The sequence below is a fragment of the Oncorhynchus gorbuscha genome, linkage group LG13 (assembly GCF_021184085.1).
Source record: "Oncorhynchus gorbuscha isolate QuinsamMale2020 ecotype Even-year linkage group LG13, OgorEven_v1.0, whole genome shotgun sequence".
NCBI classification, from domain to species: domain Eukaryota; kingdom Metazoa; phylum Chordata; class Actinopteri; order Salmoniformes; family Salmonidae; genus Oncorhynchus; species Oncorhynchus gorbuscha.
Genome location: NC_060185.1, coordinates 31,336,018 through 31,360,275, shown reverse-complemented (window position 1 = coordinate 31,360,275; position 24,258 = coordinate 31,336,018). Strand labels below are relative to the sequence as shown.

General features: G+C 43.2%; 1 protein-coding gene across 7 annotated transcripts in view; it reads right to left on the bottom strand.

Annotated features, from left to right (window-relative positions):
* Positions 1-2,570: 2,570 nt before the first annotated feature.
* The window catches only part of LOC123992713 (neural cell adhesion molecule 1-like), a 107,319-nt gene continuing 85,631 nt past the window's right edge, over positions 2,571-24,258 (bottom strand). The window contains exons 10-24 of one of the 7 annotated variants that reach the window (XR_006831295.1): positions 22,800-22,829; positions 18,077-18,227; positions 17,445-17,632; positions 16,955-17,051; positions 16,633-16,803; positions 16,208-16,336; positions 15,597-15,611; positions 15,228-15,260; positions 14,442-14,444; positions 13,046-13,170; positions 11,902-12,082; positions 7,122-7,314; positions 6,529-6,645; positions 3,918-5,259; positions 2,571-3,121 (exon numbers count right to left, since the gene is read on the bottom strand). Coding sequence is in view for 6 of the 7 variants with exons in the window: in XM_046294153.1 (XP_046150109.1) it covers positions 5,414-5,537; positions 6,529-6,645; positions 7,122-7,314; positions 11,902-12,082; positions 13,046-13,170; positions 14,442-14,444; positions 15,228-15,260; positions 15,597-15,611; positions 16,208-16,336; positions 16,633-16,803; positions 16,955-17,051; positions 17,445-17,632; positions 18,077-18,227; positions 22,800-22,829 (1,557 nt within the window). In the remaining variant the exon portion in view is untranslated. Of the gene's footprint in view, positions 3,122-3,917; positions 5,260-5,285; positions 5,538-6,528; positions 6,646-7,121; positions 7,315-7,671; positions 8,793-11,901; positions 12,083-13,045; positions 13,171-14,441; positions 14,445-15,227; positions 15,261-15,596; positions 15,612-16,207; positions 16,337-16,632; positions 16,804-16,954; positions 17,052-17,444; positions 17,633-18,076; positions 18,228-22,799; positions 22,830-24,258 lie in introns of those variants that run through there. The other 6 variants (XM_046294154.1, XM_046294153.1, XM_046294155.1 and 3 more) reach the window with 6 other exon arrangements.

Here is a 24,258-nt window from a genome sequence, read left to right as displayed (position 1 = left end):
ACTCCAAGTAGGCAAATCATCACCCAGGCGACGTCACAGCTTTGAATGATTGTCCTCTGTTCCCGGTTCTATCAAGGCTGGAAAGAGAGACATCTACAGGGCAACAGTCCTCACAACCTAGGTTTTGGGCAGGATGAATAAAAGTCAGTAGTCTTTAGATCCAGATGCAATTGAAACCAATTAGTTCAACTAACCATTATTAATCACTTCCTGAAATTGTATAAATTCAGATTTAAAAAATACTGTGGGATCTGCCTGGGTGATATGGATCTGACCTTGGCTCATTACAATTCTATTCGTCACTCTAGTCTAGAGAGAGGAGCAACAGGAGTCACTAAATCAGGGACTCTGTGAATACAACAACAGCAACACATTATTATACTCTGTTACCATCTCACATTCTCCCATTTCTTCACGTAATCTAGATAATAATTGAATATATTCATCAAGGAGTCATATTACTTTATCATCAAGGACATTGATATAATCTGGCAAAAAAATACCACACTTGTAAATTGTCATTTCATGCCACCTAGTGCTCACACTTGTATACTATATCCACAAACAAGATGGGGAATAGGGCAGACTAATATAATGAGATAAAACAAGGATTTGCCATGAAAACAATGGTAAACAGCGTGAGGTTCCAAAACCTTGTTTTATTTTGTAAATGGGTTAGTATTCAGACTGTACACCGCTGAGAGCAGAACGGTCCACTGGGTTTGACCCAATAAGAACAAGAGGCTCCAGAGACAAGGGACAGGGTGGGAGGATGACAACAGCAGAGGGTTGTATTGTACAGGTTCTGGCATGACTGTTCTATGCCACTGAAATACTGAGGGGAATGATTGTTTACATGAAAGTGGCAGTACAACATATGAGCATTTTGGAGTGTTGTTTTCTTCTGTTGTCAGATTACCAACCTGCCCTCTGTCTCTGGCATTATAAAGTCAACAGGCAACAAGCTCATGATGTCTGCTATTGTACAAAAACAAAATCAATTCAAAGACAACATTACAGAACACTTGAACAACAACTGGGGACTAAAATAAAGCGTTTTATAGGCCTGAACAGACCTCGTTCTGATAACTCCCTCTCATAACTCAATATGAAACTCACATTGCCTAAATAAATATAGGTATGTCTATTTGGGTTTCTGTTACACATATTTTATAAAGTACAGTTTGAATTCATCATGCCAAAAACTCAACATATCTCCCCAGGCTGTGATACAGGCCACAGTAGACCGCTGTGTGACGGGGAGAGATCAACAACTGTATATATACTGTATGTGTCACAATGACCATATTAAGTCATTTGCTGTACTGTTTTCATAGATACCATTTTAAAAAGAATATATAGGTAAACCTTTCATGACAAAGCTATGTAGATATTATTGAAAGTGACGACAAGACAATCCACTGACACAGTCACAGTGCACAAGCTCGCAGTCAGGAGTGGAAAAGAAACCTTTCCATTCAGAGAGTACAAAAATGCTTTTAAAGATTTTTGCTTCAAAAACACGATTTTAAACAATAAAAGTCAGGCATTTGATTTGTTTTCTTGTGAATATGATAAGATACTCATCATAGTTGATGTTAAAACATGGAAGTGGTGAAGCTTGGGTCATGATGAGACATTCACTTAGATCAATTAAAGTTCTTCTCTACAACCTTTCTCTGTGAGAACCATTGGATCTGTTGCACTTTGTTCTATCTTGTGTTTCATTGTGAATACCGGTACAATATTAGCTGCTCAATACGCACTTCTCCATTTAGCACAATATAGTATTCATTTTATGAACCCCCATGTACAGTGAGTTGAAGACATCTCATATGATAACTCCTGATACGCGGTTTCTCTGAAACCAGAGCATTCCCAGCATTGTGGGCTGCTACAGGTCAGTCTCTGTCAATGAACTTCTGTTTGAAACATGAAAACAATCTGTATGATAACCCACCCTAATACAGACATAACGAGTAAAAACAGTCAAATGTTTCAAACAAAACATTAAGAACCATTTGCAAATCAGACATGCAAACAAACTATTCGATGAGACTATTCGATGAGACTAGCCTTCAAACATTTGAACAATGTAACATGGAAATAATAAAGTAATGTCTATATAGTCAATCTCTTCATATATATATATATATATATATTATACATTGAGTGTACAACACATTAGAAACACCTGCCCTTTCCATGACAGACCGACCAGGTGAATCCTGGTGAAGGCTATTATTGACGTCATCTGTTAAATCCACTTCAATGAGTGTAGATGAAGGTGAGGAGACAGGTTAAAGAAGGATTTTTAAGTCTTGAGACAATTGAGACATGGATTGTGTATGTGTGCTATTCGGAGGGTGACTGCGGAGGACAACATATTGAAGTGCATTTGAATGGGGTATGAAAGTATTTACCAGGCACACTGATTTGAGTGTGTCAAGAACTGCAACGCTGCTGGGTTTTTCACACTCAACAGCTTCCCGTGTGTATTAAGAATGGTACACCACCCAAAGGACATCCAGCCAACTTGACACAACCGTAAGAAGCATTGGAGTCAACATGGGCCAGTATCCCTGTGGAATTCTTTCGACACCTTGTAGAGTCCATGCCCCGAAGAACTGAGGCTGTTCTGATGGCAAAGGGGGGTGCAACTCAAAATTAGAAAGGTGTTCCTAATGTTTGTACACTCACTGTTATGTTCCTGAATAATCCATTGTTTATCTGCAACCGCACTGAAAACAATTATAACTCTGAGAAATGTTGTTTCCTATACCACTTGAGATCACTCAAATTGTGTTCTTTAGTGTTCAATGGGTGTAGCAAAACAAATCATACGTGAGAATATTTGACTTTTGCACAACCAGATTGTGCTCTAATGGACTCTATTGCACAGACACATGTTGTTGTTCTGGAAATGCAGAAAGGGCACTGGAAAGAAAAACTGCTGCAGACTGTAATGAGTGTTGCTGCCGCCGCCATCTTGGGTGGGCTGAGGCTGCCCAATCATGCCTTGCTCTCGCTTGTCTGTGTGACATCGTTGTGTTCTGTGGTCACCTCTGACTGGGCTGTCTTCACCTCCTCCACTTTACTCTTCTCATCTCCAAATATCTTCCTGCAATGGAGAGAATATTAGAAATGAACAGTCATTACAGTCTACCTGCAATGTAATAGAGAAACAATAACAGCTGCGTTCAAACAAAAAACACCCCAAATACACATTTACATTCTAGCACACGCTTATGCAGAGAGACATACAGGATACATTAGGGTTAAGTGCCTTGCTCAAGGGCACATCAACAGATTGTTCACCTAGTCGGCTCAGGGTTCAAACCAGCGACCTTTCGGTTAAGGGTCCAACTCTCTTAACGCTACTTTTCCAATATATTTTTGGACAATGGCCAGAGGTAGTAATTGTTAGACGATTGATACCAGCACAAGTAATATAATTACAGAGCACCTCTGAGTCAAAGCGATAGAGCAGTACTAAGGACCACATAATAACCAAATGATTGTCTGTTGCAGTGTCTGGGTGAGTGAAAGGCCAGATCTAGTCTTTGGCCCTTTCCCCAGCCTAAGAGCAGTAATAATGCCTGGCACTGTCATTACAACACTGTTACTGCACAACCTCCACAACACATTCTACAAGGAGTACCATACTACTACACAGCACTGTACACTCCACATGATGCTACCTACACACAACCACTACCATGGCAATGACTACAGCACTTCTGTCACCATTACACAAGTCTCATTAATTAACAATTATCACCACTGTTACCACAATTGACTACTACAATTTCACTTCACAGGACAAATGGAAGGTTGGTGACTGAGCGATAATAGAATAGAAGTTAAATGGGCACACACAAACATTGACACGTATAAACCTCTAGAGGGAGCCATACTCGTTGTTGAGTGGAGCAGCCTTGGCCAGACTGTCTAACTCCTCCAGAGCAGGAGGGCCTGAGGCCTGGAGGTCTGCCCCGAACCCGTCTCCGTTAGCCTGGAAGGAGGAGGAGGAAGGGACAGGGGCAGGGGAGGGAGTGGGACTACTCTGAAACTCAGTGGACCCTGCTGGGGGCAGGGAGGGGCTCTTAGTCGCCACCCCATTGGTCAACTCAAACTGTATCTCTGGGGCTTGGGGCTCTGTGGTGATGGGTATGTGGGGGGTTAGGGTGGGTGTTGGGGTGTCGCAGGTAGTAGAGGCAGGTGTGATAGAGACCGTGGGGGCAGCAGGTGTGGCAACGCTCGGAGCAGTGGGAGCATTAGGGGCAGGTGTGGGGGCACTTGTGGGAGCAGGAGTAGGAGTGAGAATGTCTGGGAAAACAAGGGCAGATTTAGTTGTGTCCTCATGAACGATAGCAGAAGTTACATCAGCATTGAAGGCAGTAGTAGGAGCACTAGGGACAGATATGGGAGTGGTAGTGGGGTCTATATTAGGGACAGATATGGGAGTGGTAGTGGGGTCTATATTAGGGACAGATGGGGGAGTGGTAGTGGGGTCTATATTAGGGACAGATGTGGGAGTGGTAGTGGGGTCTATATTAGGGACAGATATGGGAGTGGTAGTGGGGTCTATATTAGGGACAGATGTAGGAGTGGTAGTGGTGTCTATATTAGGGACAGATGCGGGAGTAGTAGTGGGGTCTATATTAGGGACAGATGTGGGAGTGGTAGTGGGGTCTATATTATGGACAGGTGTGGGAGTGGTAGTGGGGTCTATATTAGGGACAGGAGTGTGAGTGTCTTTGGTAGTAGAGTCAGGTTTGTCAGGGTCAGGGGCTGGTGTACTAGAGCCCAGGACAGTAGGGGTACTAGGGACTGGGGTAACAGTGCTGGTGGCAGTAGGTGTAGGTTTATCGGTGGAGGTGTCAGAGGCTGGGAAAGTGAACGCCATAGGAGAAGGAGAGGGAGCAGCTTTCCTCGTGTTTTGGATAGGAGAGGCAGTGGAGGGGGCAAGAGAGGGACTGCCTGGGGCAGATTTCCTGGAGACCACAGTGGTGAAATGGGTAGGTGTGGAGCTCTTGGGAGTGGGAGGAGAAGGAGCAGGTCTGTTAGAGTTTCGACGCCTAGGTGGTATTGGAATAGGGGACTTTTTAAGAGATTTAGGGCAATCTGTGGCACTAACAGCAGTGGCAGATATTTTGTCCTCTGCTCTAGGAGAGCTGTCTTCTAGAAGGTCTAACAGAGGGATTGCTGTGATGTCAGAGGTGGAGATGAGGGGGGTTGGGGGGGCTGTGTTGGACTCTGAGGTGGGTGCCGGGCGGGGGAAGTGGCAGGCAGGGGGTCAGTAATGGGGGTAGACAGGGGGTCAGTAGAGGGGGCAGACAGGCTACAGGTGAGTGCGGTGCTCTCGCTAGAGGGGCTGTCCTGGGCGGGGTCATAGATTGTGTTGGCTGTGTCAGAGATGGTGGCTACAGACGAGAGGGTGTCCAGAGCCAGGGCAGCCAGCCTGGGAGAGAGAGCAGGGAGAGAGCAGAGACACACACACTAGACACTGAGGTGACTGGGACCCGATGTGGGGACTGGGGAGGAGGGGTGGACATGAGGAGCAGGCAGGAGGTTAGGGTTAGGGAAAGCATGCAGTTAGATATCACACACACAGAGCAGCCAACATCAACTGGAGAGAAAGGACACACCAGGGGATTCCATGCAGTGAGGCACATCAAATAACAAAGGACACTGTCCATGCACAGACTAACATGGAGAACATGTAGGGTCTAATGAACTGAAAACACAGAGGTCTTTCTAAAGGAAAGGATCACTACACACAACCACCTGAAGGGTTGAATAGTACCAGACACTCATCTCATGTGACTACAGTTTTTAATGTCTCAGTTTTTAGACTGGTTTCATCAAGTTCACCATATGCAGGAGGACAAAAGCACAGTGGATCTATCCACGTCTGAGACTGGTAGCGATTCAACCTTGAAATCGAAAAGCTAAATCTCCTAAGAAATTTCCCGAGAAAAATGCATTATGGCAGCAAAAACCCTTTCACCCCCCCCCCCTCCCCCAAAACAACCACAGAGGAAAACACAACACACACAGGGTTTTCACACTGCATGTTGTTAGACCAGGGTTAAAACTAGCCTAGGGTTAGCTAACCCTCCATTTAATCAATCATTTGTTAACCCTGGGCTAAGTGCAGTGTGAATGTGACTATAGAAACATTTCAACAAAAAGCATAAACACATGAGCACACGACGGTGCACTATGCTTATAGGAATTACAGACATATGTATAAACCAACTGCCTATACTCAAAAAGCATAAACACATGAGCACACGACGGTGCACTATGCTTATAGGAATCACAGACATATGTATAAACCAACTGCCTATACTCAAAAAGTCATAAACATTCATTACAATGTACTCAAAATTGTGCAAGAATATTGTGATTTTTACAAGAGTGAACTATTCTTTAGCCTAACAATTATATATGTGTGTGTGTGTATGTGTGTGTATGTGCGCACCCGTGTGTATGTGTGTCTGTATGTCAAGCTTTACTCACTCTGGCTCTGTAAGGGGTGTGGTCTCATTGGGTTCTGTGGGTCCTCCTGCATTGTGATTGGCTGTGCACTCATCCTCTGTCCTCACTTCCACTATCGGCTCTTTGGACTCGTCCTTTCTGTGGACCAAAGATGATTCTGGGATGATTACATGGACACCATGACACAGAACTACTGCATAATGAGGACGACACAATTAGAAAAATCTTAGACAAAGGTCACTACGGACTCAAAGTTTAGCAAATGAAAACTGTGAAATTGCATCTGATTGAAGTGTGCAGACTCCTTTTTCAGCTTACTGCATCCCAAATGCACCTTACTCCCTATTTTATTTTTATTTTTTATTTAACTAGGCAAGTCAGTTAAGAACAAATTCTTATTTTCAATGACAGCCTAGGAACGGTGGGTTAACTGCCTTGTTCAGGGGCAGAACGACAGATTTGTACCTTGTCGGCTCAGGGATTCAATCTTGCAACCTTTCAGTTACTAGTCCAACGCTCTAACCACAAGGCTACCTTCCGCCCCAACGGGCCCTGGTCCAAAGAAGTGCACTATATAGAGAACAGGGTGCCATATTGAGACAATAGACACTCACATGAATGCAGCCTTGCCCTGTTCTAGGTTGTGTCCCTTGGCCCCGCTGCCTGGCTTGCCACACAGACACATGATGAGGCCACACTTGTTTGTGAAGTAGCAGGTGACGTCCACAGCCAGGAGCAGCAGGACGAAGGCCAAGATGAGGATCCCTGCCATGATGCCCGTGGAGAGGGCAGACTCCCCGTCTATATCTACAGTACAGACACAGCATGACTCACTAGGAACATACAGCACCACAGTTAGACAGCTGAATGCATGTGGACATACTGTTAGAATATGGAAATATCTCTGTTTTCTACATAATGGTTTCATAAAACACAGACAACTCACCTGTCATGCACAGTTTCATAGTTTCAAGATACCACAGCATCTAATTGAATGTTTTGTAGATGTTAACTGCATACTGGTACCTTGACGTGCTCAAATTGGGAGATCAATGTCTCCCTGACAAGGCTCAACAGACATCACATGTGACTTGTACCTTGTCTTTGGAACAGTAAAGGCATCTATCTAAATCACCTGCCCTCCAGTAAATGCAAACCCATTAAGACGCATTAAATCAACTTTATTTGATATTAGTCATAACCAAAAACACCTGAAGAAAAGACATAATATGTGCTTCAAGAGATCTTTTGTAAACAACCATTTACTAGCTAGTCACTACCCCACACAATACATGATCTCTAGCATTATCTGTCTAGTTTCCATTCTAAAGAAAGCAACCAGAACATCAGCTCTCTGGAAAGTCTGCTTCATTTACAAAGAAATACTATTAACAATTCAATAATGACCTCAGGATCGATTTATGATGCAGTTGTGGAACAAAATAATCACAACTTAATTTGATGAAAAAATCAATTGCTAGTTTTCAATGACATTTGTAGTTGTTCAGGAATCAATAACCAACAGTCAACTGCTGCAGTTCCCAACTGCTTCAAAACCACTTATATGTATGTACACAATGTGTCATAAAAACAACAATATTAATATTAGCATATTATAATTTGGTTATTTGTTAATTAAATGACTATACTTTTGTCCATGTAAAAATGAATGTTATTACAAATCTTTACAGTACATACAATGTAGTGAAAAAATAATGCACATCCTTTACATAAAGTGTCTGGTACTCACCACCATTCACTCAGTACTCTACCACAGTATTCAAAATAGCATTACCACTCATTCAATACCCTAGTGTTCATTAATGTCAACTGGAGTGCTACTACTAGCTGTGCTATGTTGCTGAGCAGAGTGGTACAGTACTGAGCTGTAAGAGACAGCTGATACTAGCCAAGTCCCATATATGTTTGTCCTGTATAGCCAACTCCTATGGTTGTCGTCAGCGACCATAGGAATTGGCTATACAGCACGAATAGATCTGGAACCAAGCTCAGCTGATACCACTGCCTTTGGTTTAGTTCAGCCAATCGGGCTGGTTTGTTCTGTAGTTACTCCCCCACCCACTGAGAGACATGTCTGTCTAGGCATCCATCCAGAGAGACAGCCAGCCAGGGCAGAGAAAGGCTAGCTTTCTTTCCTCCATGTGTGTGTGAGAGAGAGAGACCAGCATCGCCTCATATAACTAGCTATGAGAGTAGCAAAACAGCTACGATGGACATGACGAGGGAGATCAGAGTGTATGTCACAGACGAACAGCCCTGGGTCGCTGCTCAAAACAAATGTAGTCAAAACCAACCGAAAGAAGCGACACAGATCAGAAAAGACGAATAAGTAATGAGGAAAATGTTCATGTAGTGAAGTCCACCAGTTTCCAAAACCAGGCAAGAGTGCAGAGACATTGGGAGAGATAAAGAGACAAGGGAAGAGAGAGGGGGAAGGGGGAGGGAAATGTAGAGAGGGAAATGGAGTGGAAATGGACAGAAGGGTGGGAAAATGGGACGAGGGAGGAGAGGAGAGAGAAGAGACAATGTCAAGTTTGAAAACAAAAATGAATCAAGAAAAAAATTAAAGTAGTTTTAAACTGACAAGCAGTTAAATCTGGAACCCGCAAACAATAACAATGCGGCACCCCGCCTCTGTTTTGGTAAAAATCTAAGGGATGGGCCTAGAGAAAAGCAACCACAGAGCTATGGATGCAAGGACTGACCTGACCATCCATTATATCTAAATGATAGTTTTAACCATGTTTTGAGGCTAAACACTGTTTTCACATTTAAGTTGTCTACAAACCTATAGTAAAATATATATATATATATATATATTGGGTTCTGATGGTTTACAACTGTTGAACTAAGCTCATGAGGCCAGTTATATTCGTCAAGAATCAATGGGTATATATCATTCATTTATAAGTCAAAAAATGTGTGTAGCAACTAAGGATTCTAGCTTTAAAGCAAGTTCAAGCAAAAGCACAGCATGTGAGAGAGGACTACGGCACAAACCATGAGAAAGGAAACTGGGGATTGAACGGTTGTGAATGGGATGCGAGTTTGTCTGGGAGGTGAGTTAGAAAGGAAAGCACAAACAGGAGAAGTGAGGAGGAGGGATAAGTCCTGCTATGTTTCAGTAAAGCACTCTGCATCGCCTGAGGCCTGGCAGGGATTTGTTGCATCATAGCTGTGTAGTGTTGCAACACAAGTGTCTGTGGGTGTCAGCAGTCAGTTTCAGCGAGCTAAGACCTGCTATGGAACAGGAACGCTGCTGCATCAGTTAAGGCCAAACTATGTAGAAGTAGACTGCATCCACACACACGGACAAAGACCATCCATCTACATACTGTACCCATCACTGTAGGAGGATAGACCATCCATCTACATACTGTACCCATCACTGTAGCAGGATAGACCATCCATCTACATACTGTACATATCACTATAGCAGGATAGACCATCCATCTACATACTGTACCCATCTCTGTAGGAGGATAGACCATCCATCTACATACTGTACCCATCACTGTAGGATAGACCATCCATCTACATACTGTACCCATCACTGTAGCAGGATAGACCATCCATCTACATACTGTACATATCACTGTAGCAGGATAGACCATCCATCTACATACTGTACCCATCACTGTAGCAGGATAGACCATCCATCTACATACTGTACATATCACTGTAGCAGGATAGACCATCCATCTACATACTGTACCCATCACTGTAGCAGGATAGACCATCCATCTACATACTGTACCCATCACTGTAGCAGGATAGACCATCCATCTACATACTGTACCCATCACTGTAGCAGGATAGACCATCCATCAACATACTGTACCCATCACTGTAGCAGGATAGACCATCCATCTACATACTGTAGCCATCACTGTAGCAGGATAGACCATCCATCTACATACTGCACCCATCAATGTAGCAGGATAGACCATCCATCTACATACTGTACCCATCACTGTAGCAGGATAGACCATCCATCTACATACTGTACCCATCACTGTAGCAGGATAGACCATCCATGTACATACTGTAGCCATCACTGTAGCAGGATAGACCATCCATCTACATACTGTACCCATCACTGTAGCAGGATAGACCATCCATCTACATACTGTACCCGTCACTGTAGCAGGATAGACCATCCATCTACATACTGTACCCGTCACTGTAGTAGATAGACCATCCATCTACATACTGTACCTATCACTGTAGCAGGATAGACCATCCATCTACATACTGTACCCATCACTGTAGTAGATAGACCATCCATCTACATACTGTACCTATCACTGTAGCAGGATAGACCATCCATCTACATACTGTACCCGTCACTGTAGCAGGATAGACCATCCATCTACATACTGTACCCATCACTGTAGTAGATAGACCATCCATCTACATACTGTACCTATCACTGTAGCAGGATAGACCATCCATCTACATACTGTACCCATCACTGTAGTAGATAGACCATCCATCTACATACTGTACCTATCACTGTAGCAGGATAGACCATCCATCTACATACTGTACCCATTACTGTAGTAGATAGACCATCCATCTACATACTGTACCTATCACTGTAGCAGGATAGACCATCCATCTACATACTGTACCCATCACTGTAGTAGATAGACCATCCATCTACATACTGTACCCGTCACTGTAGCAGGATAGACCATCCATCTACATACTGTACACATCACTGTAGAAGGATAGCATTTGTCCATAGCGGAGGCAGCCTGTTGTAACACTGACAAGGCAAACTCATACAGTGTGTCACACACAACTTCGGTGAAGGAGTTCAAATCTAACAAATTGGAAATTAGAAAGAAATTGTGTGATGTATGCCAACATCACAAAAAATAAACTGTTAAAAACAAACTCTGGACATGGTCAAAAATAAGTGTTAGTTTGGGTGGTCCTCGCAGACAAAAATACCTTCTTCACATACCCTCTGGGACAGACAATACCTTCTTCACATACCCTCTGGGACAGACACTACCTTCTTCACATACCCTCTGGGACAGACACTACCTTCTTCACATACCCTCTGGGACAGACAATACCTTCTTCACATACCCTCTGGGACAGACAATACCTTCTTCACATACCCTCTGGGACTAACGGTGGAGAGTTCTAGTTCAAACATTTCCTGCTGCACAGCGAACACCCACGAACAGCTCTGATCAACAGCTGGATTGTTTTTCTATTTTCTTATTTCTTATTAAGTGTACTGTCAGATTTATGTGGTCGGGAGAACAGAAAATGCTCCTGTTTGGGACATGATCGAGTTTGCTGCCTTAGCTGTGTGTGGCAGTGCCATTGTGAGTGCCCTGTGCACGGTGTGGGTACCTGGAATGGCAGCAGGTTCTGGAGAGGTTCTGAAGGTCAAGGTTCCAGGTTGGGACTTCCCCTGCTGGTTCTCTGCCACCACAAACACATCGTACTCTGTGTTCCACTCCAGTCCGCTCAGAACCACATACTCACTGCCACTGGGCAGCCGGATCTCTGGCTTCCAGTCGGTCTGATGCTTCTAAAGGACACACAAATGACACAATACAGTACCTGATGATACAAAAATGATACAATACAGTACCTGACAGCCTCTTTTAAGAATCTATTCCTTGAAAGGACATGGGTACATAAGCATCATTTTTTTGCATATAAGAATGCACATTGTCTACAACTGTCTATGGTGCTTTGTACAGTGCCCCAAACCCACTGGTTTATAGCAGACTACTGTAGGTATTGTGAGTATTCACTGGTTTATAGCGGACTAGGTAGTGTGAGTACTCACTGGTTTATAGCAGACTAGGTAGTAGCAGTACTCACTGGTTCATAGCAGACTAGGTATTGTGAGTACTCACTGGTTTATAGCTGACTAGGTAGTGTGAGTACTCACTGGTTTATAGCAGACTAGGTATTGTGAGTACTCACTGGTTTATAGCGAACTAGGTAGTAGTGGTAGTACTCACTGGTTTATAGCAGACTAGGTAGTGTGAGTACACACTGGTTTATAGCTGACTAAGTATTGTGAGTACTCGCTGGTTTATTGCGGACTAGGTAGTATGAGTACTTACTGGTTTATAGTGAACTAGGTACTGTGAGTACTCACTGCTTTATAGCGGACTAGGTATTGTGAGTACTCACCAGTTTATGGCGGACTATGTAGTAGCAATACTCACTGGTTTATAGCAGACTAGGTAGTGTGAGTACTCACTGGTTTATAGCAGACTAGGTAGTGCGAGTACTTACTGGTTTATAGCAGACTAGGTAGTGTGAGTACTTACTGGTTTATAGCAGACTAGGTAGTAGCAGGACTCACCGGTTTATAGCAGACTAGGTAGTAGCAGGACTCACCGGTTCATGGCAGACTAGGTAGTAGCAGTACTCACTGGTTTATAGCAGACTAGGTAGTGTGAGTACTCACTGGTTTAGCAGACTAGGTAGTAGCAGTACTCACTGGTTTAGCGGACTAGGTAGTGTGAGTACTCACTGGTTTATAGCGGACTAGGTAGTGTGTGATGGGTGAGCCTCCATCGTCCTGCTTGATCCAGTTTACTTTGAGGGAGTTGCCTTTGGTTTGAAGTGTTCCCTCCAGCTTAGGCGGTTCAGGTTCCCCTAAACAAACACATGAGTGATATCAAGGTTAGTTGGTGAGCTGAAGTGGTCATTCTGAAGACGTAGAATGTATTACAGCTGGTCAGCAGCTGCTGTTAAACCCTTAACTGGTTTCTCCTAAACCTGTTTCAAAGACGTGAAGAAAGCTGTTAATATTCTGTCCTAGTCTTCTCCAGATGGCACCATTCCTCCATACTGTTTTACCAGAGGCACTTGTCTGCCTCTCCAACTAAAAGTGCTCATGAACAAGCTGTGAGACTACTGTGGAGTGCTAAAGTGAAAGTAGCATTTATACAGCAATTACACATGATTGGTCAGGACACAGCCGTTAGGGGGGATGTTTGTACACTGTAAACTACTTGAGAGGGACAAATGAGGGTTAGTGCAAAAACGTTATTACAATGTGATAAATCGGTGAAATTGTTGGTATAAATTCAAAGTTATATCAGAAGGTGTATTTGTTTGTTGAATGAATGAATAAATATGTTATTCGGATGAATAACTCCCATTCCAATCTATGAGAGTGATCGCCACTGAAACAAACATCCAGCACACAAAACAGGAAAAGTGGGAATAGGGGGGCGCATAAGAAGGAAGTTAATTGAGACAAAATGTAAGACTATCAGAGCTAGTTTCAGGGAACTTGATTTAGATCTAAGTCAGTGGCCTAATGATGTTCAAAAAAATAGGTAGAAGCCTATTTTACTTTACAAATGCCTTGCAAGTCAATAATTACTGCTAGATAAGTTGGATGAAAAGTCCACGCTCATAGGAGAGGATGACATGCACTTCTGAGATCACAAACTTGCTTAGGATAAAATCATTTACGACAGGCTCATATTTTAATTGTACTTGTTCGTGTTGAAAAAGGCCTGCTTCGTTCAAAGCAGGAAGGATTTTTTTGGAGTGGCACAAAATGAAAGACGGGATTTCTGCAGATATATACAGTAGCTAACACAAATGAGTATTGTGGATAGAGAATCCAGTCAAATATATCACTGAGCTAACAACTCTGCAGGTCAGTCAAGGAGCATCATTCACAGTACTGAGAGGAGTTACAGTAGGAACACTTCCTTGCTAAATAACTGACAGTTACAGGGAGCTACAATCAGTCTCGACAGGTGAATGGCTACACATGATGGGTTAACAAGATGGAAAATACATGGAAATAAATGGGACATTATTGAATTGGGACATTTAGTATTTATGTTATGAATGACTCTCCAGTAAAACTAAGATTCCTCTGATGAAAGTTGGGAACGAAAAGTTACCTTCTGCAGAGTGATGACATCATCAGCGCCATGCAAGCCACATGATGACAGTCACATGAAACGCACGCATGTGATTGGTTGAAAGGAAAGTGGAAACATGAAAGATATAAAAATAGACAACGTAAACATGGACAGGAAAAACACAGTTATAAGACCTGAAGACAAAATTAAACAAAACAGAGACTGAAGACTAACACAAAACAACAGTGAACTTTTGACAACACTGAAAACACAAGCAGGGACAAATGACAGGTTTTCCTCTGAGAGAAATGATGACTTCAGCTACTGTGGCTAATGCTCTAGATTTACAGTAATTTCAAATAAAATAACTTTCAAAATATGGTAATAAATGGAAAAGGGTACATCCCAAACCATCCTTCTCCTGCAAGACAAAATGATTGACAACAGAGGAAACGCTGCGGTATTTCCAACAAAGACATACATATTGGAAATACTGACAGAAAACAGCAGCATTGAAAAAGGGGACAAAAACACAGATGTATTCCTAATACTACTTAGTATTGCTAATACTGACGGACATTGTAGTATCAGCTGTACATGTACAACCTACACATGACACGACAACACAATAATATTTGGGGAGAGTTAAGTTGTATCAGTAAATGACCATAGCTTCTTACTGTAGGTACTGTTCAGTAAGAAGAGCAGCAGGTAATGGGGGGTGTTCTAGGCTATTTGTCTTGGTATAACAGAGTCTAAGTCACATACTAACTACTCATAATAACTATGATCTCTGGCGTAATCCCTAATAACCACATAACAAACCTGAGTCCTCAGTGAAAAAATGAAAAATGCCATCTAAGAAGTCATATATATATATATATATACAAATTGTTAGTATGTCCGTACAAATCTGTTATCTGCAATATAATATTCCTGTAGATTAAAGGTATTCAACTATTTAGGTGAAATTGAGAGAACAGAAAGCATAAGAAACATGAAACAATATTTCATGACTGCCAAATCTCAATGGAAAATGCAGAGGCAAATGAAAGCCACGTGAAATCCACTGACTGTATAAATAGACTAGACCGTTTTAGAACTGGAGACAGACTGTTTTGCAAACACTTAGAAAGTTTGTCCAAAGTTCAAACTAATACTCAGAGTGAGTGTGTATGATGATGAGGCACTTACTTGTGTAAGAATAACCTGAGGGGTCCAACAGAAAAACAGATGAGAGAAAATGAATAAACAGAAAACTACACAACAAGAGTGTGACAAAAAAAGAAAGAAAATAAACTATCAAGGCTTTATGATAGCAGCATCAACCAATCAGAATGTCCTCGGATACCAAACGATCAGTTCAACTCTACATATGCAGTGCATGGCATAATATTCCTGAGTTAGGAGTGGGCAGACGTTCCACTTCCAGTGACATTTACAACCAACAGGGGGCGATCAAGGGTAAGGAGAGAGCAAGAAGGAGAGAGAGAGAGAGAGAGAGAGAGAGAGAGAGAGAGAGAGAGAGAGAGAGAGATCAAGGGTTGTCTCAGCATCCTAGCAGTGAGAGATCAAGCCAGTTGTGCAGTAAAAGCTTCTTCCTAGATTTACAAGCACAGCGTAGGGCAAATATGTTTGATCTGAAGGTTCTAAGTCAGTGCTGACCATTATGTCTATGGTGGAGCTGACAAACAGACTGTATCAACAGGACTGAATGTATTGATTCATTCTAATGAGGAAGTGCAATGGGCAGTGGCAAGGTGGTTGTTGGGGAGGTGAGAAGGGAGGTGTGAAGTGTGACTTACGGACAGGCTCTGTCTTGAAGACCAGAGTGGGGCTAGTTTCACCCTCTCCCTTGCCGTTGATGGCTAACATCTTCACCTCATAGTTGGTCTCAGGCTTCAGGCCTATGATGGTAACTTCACTCAGAGTTTCTGAGTATACAAGTGAGAATCACAATTACTGACAAATCCACAACAAACTGCACTCAGACAGAAATATCCATTTGACAAGTAACAGGGATGCAATGATTACAGACAACAACATTAGCTTTTTTCCCTCATTAGAGGGTAAATCCAACTAGCTAAATTGTTATATAGGACGGATGTTTCATTTAAAAAAGGCCAATGAATGAGAAAAAGAAACATAAAGGAGCACATTTCCTTTTTTTATCCCTCACATCCCTCTCTCTTTACCCTCGTAGCAACGCCCGTCCTGCCCCTGTACTCACCTCCTTGGACCTCATAGACCTTCTGCACCCAGCTGCCCCTGCCCACAGTCTTCCATTCAGCCCGGTACCGGAGGACGGGTACACCCCCGGTGGCGTCAGGCTCCTGGATCTCCACCCTGGCTGAGCTGGAGAACGGCTCCACCACCCCGAGGGACGGGGCTGACGGGACATCTAGAGAGGAGAGGAATCACACATAAAGGTACTCAGAGGTACTTAGAGAACTACAGTACATTTCATTCGATGACGGCATTAAATATTGGATTCACAATATAGAAGCATGACAATTTTGGATAATTAGCTACAGATTGTGATTGTGACTGACCAGCCTGAATGAGGAGAAACTCCTTGGATTCTGTGCCCATCTCATTGGAAGCAGTACAGTTGTAGCTCCCAAAGTCATTCTCAGACTCTGGGGTGACCTGGGACAGAGGAGAGAATCGATGCATGAAAGTGGGCAGAAAAGCATTACAAACACAAGGTGACTAAGATGCATGAGTCAGTTTGTTCCACTGCTGTTTGTCCATTAGAGATGCCTGTTTGTATTCCTCTGTCTCTGTGCTTCCCTCTACTGAATAATGAAAACACACTCAGTCTCCCCACAATGGAACTGGGGGAGAACCCTGCAAATACTAGCTGTCACACATTTCATCTTTATGACATGTAGAGTGTTCTTAATTCTGTGTGTGTATTCATGTGTGTGTGTGTGTGTGCTCAAGCATGTGTGTGTGCTCATGCATCCGTGTGTGTGTGTGTGTGTGCGCAGTATGCCTATGTGTATGCGAGTGTGTTTGTGTATTTGAGTGGGTCTCTACCTCCAGGTAGCTGGCTGTGGGGCTCTGGAAAACCTTGGCTTTGGTGACGTTAGCGTTGGGAAGCTGAAACCCGTCTCTCAGCCACAGCATGGACACGTCACTGGGGTGGGCCAGGACCTCACAGCTGATGTTAGCTGCATTCCCCTCCCAGGTATACACTGTCACAGAGCCCTGGATCTTAGGGGCATCTATGGAGGAATGAACCAGCAATGTGAATAAGAGATTGCTGTCTTTTGTCTTAAATATTTAAAAGAGTAGGTTTTGGATCAAATGTTGGAAGCTGCAGGCAGTATGCCAGGCCTGATGAAGACTGAACACCAGAGACAGTGGTTGCGTCCTTATTCCCTATATAGTATACTACTTTTGGGACCCTATGGGCCCTGTCAAAAGTAGTGCACTATAGGGTGTAGGGCTCTGGTCAAAAGTAGTGCACTATATATAGGGTGTAGGGCTCTGGTCAAAAGTAGTGCACTATAGGTTGTAGGGCTCTGGTCAAAAGTAGTGCACTATAGGGTGTAGGGCTCTGGTCAAAAGTAGTGCACTATAGGGTGTAGGGCTCTGGTCAAAAGTAGTGCACTATAGGGAATAGGATGCCATTTCAGATGCAGCCCTGTGACATGAAGAGCTCTTACAGCGGACTTCCAGGTAGGCGGGTTGAGAATCCACTCCGATGGCGTTGCGTGCAGAGCAGAGGTACTGGCCAGCGTCGGTGAACATGGCGTACTTCAGCGTGAGGGAGGACACACGAGCATCACTCCTCACTACGACGTTCCCATCCAGACTCTATAGGGCAGGAAATCACAGGGTAGCAAGCAACAAAGGACCTCTGTTTGCAGTACATCAATGTTAACCTCATACCCCATTGTGATCCATGCATAATTGAGAACCAATACATTATAACACTCTGTAGTTATATCATAGTAACATTGAACTCTGAGCCTGGAGACAAACCATTGTAGCACTGAGTGCTTTTCCTATGGCTGTAACATCAGAAGGTGATGACACGACACATGGCCTGCCCTTACGAGAGAGACAGAGATACTGTAGAGAAAGATCACAACCCTCTGTATTGTACAGTAGAGATGTGTACAGTAGCAGAGCACATCACTAATGGTTCAAGAAGCTGTATGGATGAAGCCATCAAGAGCTTTTCACACAATGGCTGTAGAGTGAGGTGGCTGAAATCAGATACTGCAGGCTATTTAGGTCTGAGCCTGTTAAACGCTACTGGTGTATAGTAGTGGTTCCTGTAGACAGGATAACATGCCTAGCTTGCACTTTTACACACACAGCCTGCTGAGTGGTTCAATTTATCGTGCCAAATTCAACTAGACATTAATAATATATTGACATACTAAGTGTTGAATTATTTGTGTTTTCCAACAGCAACATACTGTCTGATGTATAGTTCATACATCTACTGTATACATATTATAGGGCAGGCATTCTAGTACTGTACAAAACCCGTGGTTGATCCATGCAATGTCAACTCACTAAAATGATTCTATTCCTCAGAATGAACTAGCTACCTAGTCAGAGCAGTGCAAACTGTCACTGTCTCTGTAACTCTAAAGCAACACCATGCAGACTAAATTCATAAAGGGTTAAAACTCAGAAGTAGAACAATAAGGGTTCAGAAGGAGAACCAAAGCATGTGAAATGGGGAAGAGGGCAAAAACATAGTGTGCTGATACATTCAAGTCCTTGCCAATTAAAACTAGAGCAGAAACCCTGCTAATGGCTAATAGGATTGATGTTCGTCTGGTGTTCAACCTTCCCAAGTTCTCTCACGTCACCCCGCTCCTCCGTTCTCTCCACTGGCTTCCAGTTGAAGCTCGCATCCGCTACAAGACCATGGTGCTTGCCTACGGAGCTGTGAGGGGAACGGCACCTCAGTACCTCCAGGCTCTGATCAGGCCCTACACCCAAACAAGGGCACTGCGTTCATCCACCTCTGGCCTGCTCGCCTCCCTACCACTGAGGAAGTACAGCTCCCGCTCAGCCCAGTCAAAACTGTTCGCTGCCCTGGCCCCCCAATGGTGGAACAAACTCCCTCACGACGCCAGGACAGCGGAGTCAATCACCACCTTCCGGAGACACCTGAAACCCCACCTCTTTAAGGAATACCTAGGATAGGATAAGTAATCCCTCTCACCCCCCTTAAGTTTTAGATGCACTATTGTAAAGTGACTGTTCCACTGGATGTCATAAGGTGAATGCACCAATTTGTAAGTCGCTCTGGATAAGAGCGTCTGCTAAATGACTTAAATGTAAATGTAAAATACACTACTTTAATTCATTAACGCCAGATACACAAGGTCTAAATAAACAGTCATGTACGTAACCTTTAGCGTCGGGGTCGGCTAATCTTGTTGTTGACACTGAACAGTCTGGGTTTGCTACTCTTGTTGTTGTTGTTGACACTGAACAGTCTGGGTCTGCTACTCTTGTTGTTGTTGTTGACACTGAACAGTCTGGGTTTGCTACTCTTGTTGTTGTTGTTGACACTGAACAGTCTGGGTCTGCTACTCTTGTTGTTGTTGTTGACACTGAACAGTCTGGGTTTGCTACTCTTGTTGTTGTTGTTGACACTGAACAGTCTGGGTTTGCTACTCTTGTTGTTGTTGTTGACACTGAACAGTCTGGGTTTGCTACTCTTGTTGTTGTTGTTGACACTGAACAGTCTGGGTTTGCTACTCTTGTTGTTGTTGTTGACACTGAACAGTCTGGGTCGGCTAATCTTGTTGTTGTTGTTGACACTGAACAGTCTGGGTCTGCTACTCTTGTTGTTGTTGTTGACACTGAACAGTCTGGGTTTGCTACTCTTGTTGTTGTTGTTGACACTGAACAGTCTGGGTCTGCTACTCTTGTTGTTGTTGTTGACACTGAACAGTCTGGGTTTGCTACTCTTGTTGTTGTTGTTGACACTGAACAGTCTGGGTCTGCTACTCTTGTTGTTGTTGTTGACACTGAACAGTCTGGGTTTGCTACTCTTGTTGTTGTTGTTGACACTGAACAGTCTGGGTCGGCTACTCTTGTTGTTGTTGTTGACACTGAACAGTCTGGGTTTGCTACTCTTGTTGTTGTTGTTGACACTGAACAGTCTGGGTCTGCTACTCTTGTTGTTGTTGTTGACACTGAACAGTCTGGGTTTGCTACTCTTGTTGTTGTTGTTGACACTGAACAGTCTGGGTCTGCTACTCTTGTTGTTGTTGTTGACACTGAACAGTCTGGGTTTGCTACTCTTGTTGTTGTTGTTGACACTGAACAGCCTGGGTCGGCTACTCTTGTTGTTGTTGTTGACACTGAACAGTCTGGGTCTGCTACTCTTGTTGTTGTTGTTGATACTGAACAGTCTGGGTCTGCTACTCTTGTTGTTGTTGTTGACACTGAACAGTCTGGGTCTGCTACTCTTGTTGTTGTTGTTGACACTGAACAGTCTGGGTTTGCTACTCTTGTTGTTGTTGTTGACACTGAACAGTCTGGGTCGGCTACTCTTGTTGTTGTTGTTGACACTGAACAGTCTGGGTCTGCTACTCTTGTTATTGTTGTTGACACTGAACAGTCTGGGTTTGCTACTCTTGTTGTTGTTGTTGACACTGAACAGTCTGGGTTTGCTACTCTTGTTGTTGTTGTTGACACTGAACAGTCTGGGTCGGCTACTCTTGTTGTTGTTGTTGACACTGAACAGTCTGGGTTTGCTACTCTTGTTGTTGTTGTTGACACTGAACAGTCTGGGTCTGCTACTCTTGTTGTTGTTGTTGACACTGAACAGTCTGGGTTTGCTACTCTTGTTGTTGTTGTTGACACTGAACAGTCTGGGTTTGCTCCTCTTGTTGTTGTTGTTGACACTGAACAGTCTGGATCTGCTACTCTTGATGTTGTTGTTGACACTGAACAGTCTGGGTCTGCTACTCTTGTTGTTGTTGTTGACACTGAACAGTCTGGATCTGCTACTCTTGATGTTGTTGTTGACACTGAACAGTCTGGGTCTGCTACTCTTGTTGTTGTTGTTGACACTGAACAGTCTGGATCTGCTACTCTTGATGTTGTTGTTGACACTGAACAGTCTGGGTCTGCTACTCTTGATGTTGTTGTTGACACTGAATAGTCTGGGTCTGGAACTCTCACGCAAGTCCAAACCACTGTTAACTCAAGTTAGGTGTCGTAGAAGAGCTGAACTTCTGGGGACCTCTGCATTTTATTTTGCATGGCTTTGAAGTTCAACACCCACACATTGCAAGTGAACCATCTCATGCTGTTCAATTAGCTACAGTAGGGACCAGTCTGGGGGACAAACTAAGGCTGTGGCTCAAATAGCACCCTATTCCCTACATAGTGAACTATTTTTTTTATAGACCCTGGTCAAAAGTAGTGCACTACAAAGGGGATATGGTGGGATTTGGGAAACTAACTAAGAGAGGAGTAGCGCTCATTAGTTCTGTATTCCAACTCAACAGAAGCAGCATGTCTGGGGCATTAAGTATGCCTGAGGAAACGCTTACATAACACAGACACGGCAGTCAGTCCCTTTTCCATTCCACTTCCTCCTCCCTCCACCCCCCCACCTTCTCCAAACACTGACAGGGATAATTACATCAGAGCTGAAAGGGTGGCCAGAGAGTGTGACAGTGTCCCGCCAGCCTTGTGCTGCTCTCACATATGCCACCCCTTATGTACAGGCAGGTCCTATTGTGTTTCTTGATGAAGAAATATAGACCAGGCACATTAATACAATCTTGTTGTAGTGTAGATAGAACATTCAGTTCCCTGTTTTTGGGCTGTATTGTAAGGTCAAAGAGGGTCAACTGCAAATCATCATCGTGGCCAAAGACTGGACAACCACACATGGCAGACGAGACCATGATATCTCATTCTGTCCAGAGGAAGAGCATCTCCATCTGTTCATATGCAACGTGAGAACATAGATTCATTAAAGTTTCAGAACTACGGTTTTCAACAACAGAGAGTTTATTAATAATGCAGGGTGGTGTTGCCTATTGGAAACATCAAGCAATTTTTGCTTAGCTCGATCATTTGTGCACCCTAGACCTTATTCCCTGGAAAGAAAGGGAACACACATCCTTCACCGGTTGTCTGATACCTGGCTACAAAATGGATGAGCTAGGAAAAAGAACATTCAGGTTTCAAGGATAATTTTTCAGCATGATGGTTCACAGAGCAAAGCCACTCTAACAAACCAAAAAGGACTGATAAGAGGTTCTCCATCAGTTTCCATGACTACAGCAACCATAGAAAACAGTTTTAAAGAGAATTCAATAGAGTGAAAGAGGATGCATGGGCATGGTATATGGTAGATAGTGATGGGTATTGGGTATACTATAGAAGCTATACCTTGTGTAGCTCGGGCCGAGTCCAAGAGGCCTGTAGAGGACACAGACAGAATAGAACAACAACAAAAAGCAAAGCAATCCTTGGACAGAAATCCTTCTCCAGTACTTCACAGATGGAACAAACAACACTGCACAAGCATGCAACTGAACAACACTTCCCCACTCCTGTACAGAACGTGCTGCTGTAGTCCAGTGAAATGGGCTAATGCTAAAACTATAACCCAAGCACGCCATTCCATTGTTTTTTGACACAATTTGACTCATCAACCTTTACGCTCCTCAGTGGTATTAAACTACTCAGCATGAACCTAGAAATAGCCTAGCCAGCGAGCTAAACAGGTTTTAATGACGTCATTTCAACCCCTTTAGCCTGCTGGGTACATGTTCATGTGCAAATAATAGATGTAACATTGGAGTTAGTTAGCATGGAGAGATGCTGAAAGAGAGAAAAATCATAGAAACATTTCTCCATATATCATCTTCAAAATCAAATTATTAAGAATTGTTTTCATGATTATGAATTAGAATGAATCCACATTTAATATGAACTTATATAATCAACACAACATTTAACACTTAATTCAGTCCAACAAAAGATAATTAAACGTGATTTTAAAAAGTATTGTCCACCTGAAATACATTTACTTACAGAGGATTTATTTGCTCTGAATTCTGCCATAATACATATTATAAAAAGCATGCTTTATGGGTTTCCTAATGTTAAGGAGAAACAAGAGGCATGAAGGAGAGATGATTGATAATGGACGACGGCGTAGTGATGAATGGAAAGGAGTATGGAAGCCAGACGACAAGCAAAATGGTAAACAGCTTTCCATCAGACGTAGAAAACAACCAAGTGTCCCATCTGCTGAAACGTACTGCAGGCAAAATGGCCCAGAACTCAATTCATTATTAATACAGTCAATCTTAACATTCCTTCCAGACCATCCTCTCTCGGTTAGAGCTGGACGCCTTCCAATCACTCACAGATGAGTGAATAATGAGTGAATTCATCTGGATTCTACCTTTAATAAGGGCTAACCTATACCACCGGAGACTCACTGCCTGTCACAGAGAAACACACACATCTCTCAAGAGACGAGTTAACACTGGGAAAGCTTCAGTCACACTACAGGGCAGAACCAAACACATTAACAGAACAAACTAATAATATGCCAAGTAAAAGATCCTGAGTGAAGAGTCATCCTAAGTAGAGAGGGGTGTACTGTATATTGAGCCATGGCATGTAGCTAATGTAGATAGTGAATGTATTAACAACAAGAGTTCACTATTCTTCACGGTCCACCTGGGTGTGGCGAGACAGGAGAGACACACATAGTCAGACAGGCACATGTAACACCTGATGTCAGAAAAGCAGCCAGGGACCAGAAGCCACAGTGCAGAGACCAGAAGCCACAGTGCAGAGGAGGATCTGCTGCTCATTATTACAGGACGCATAA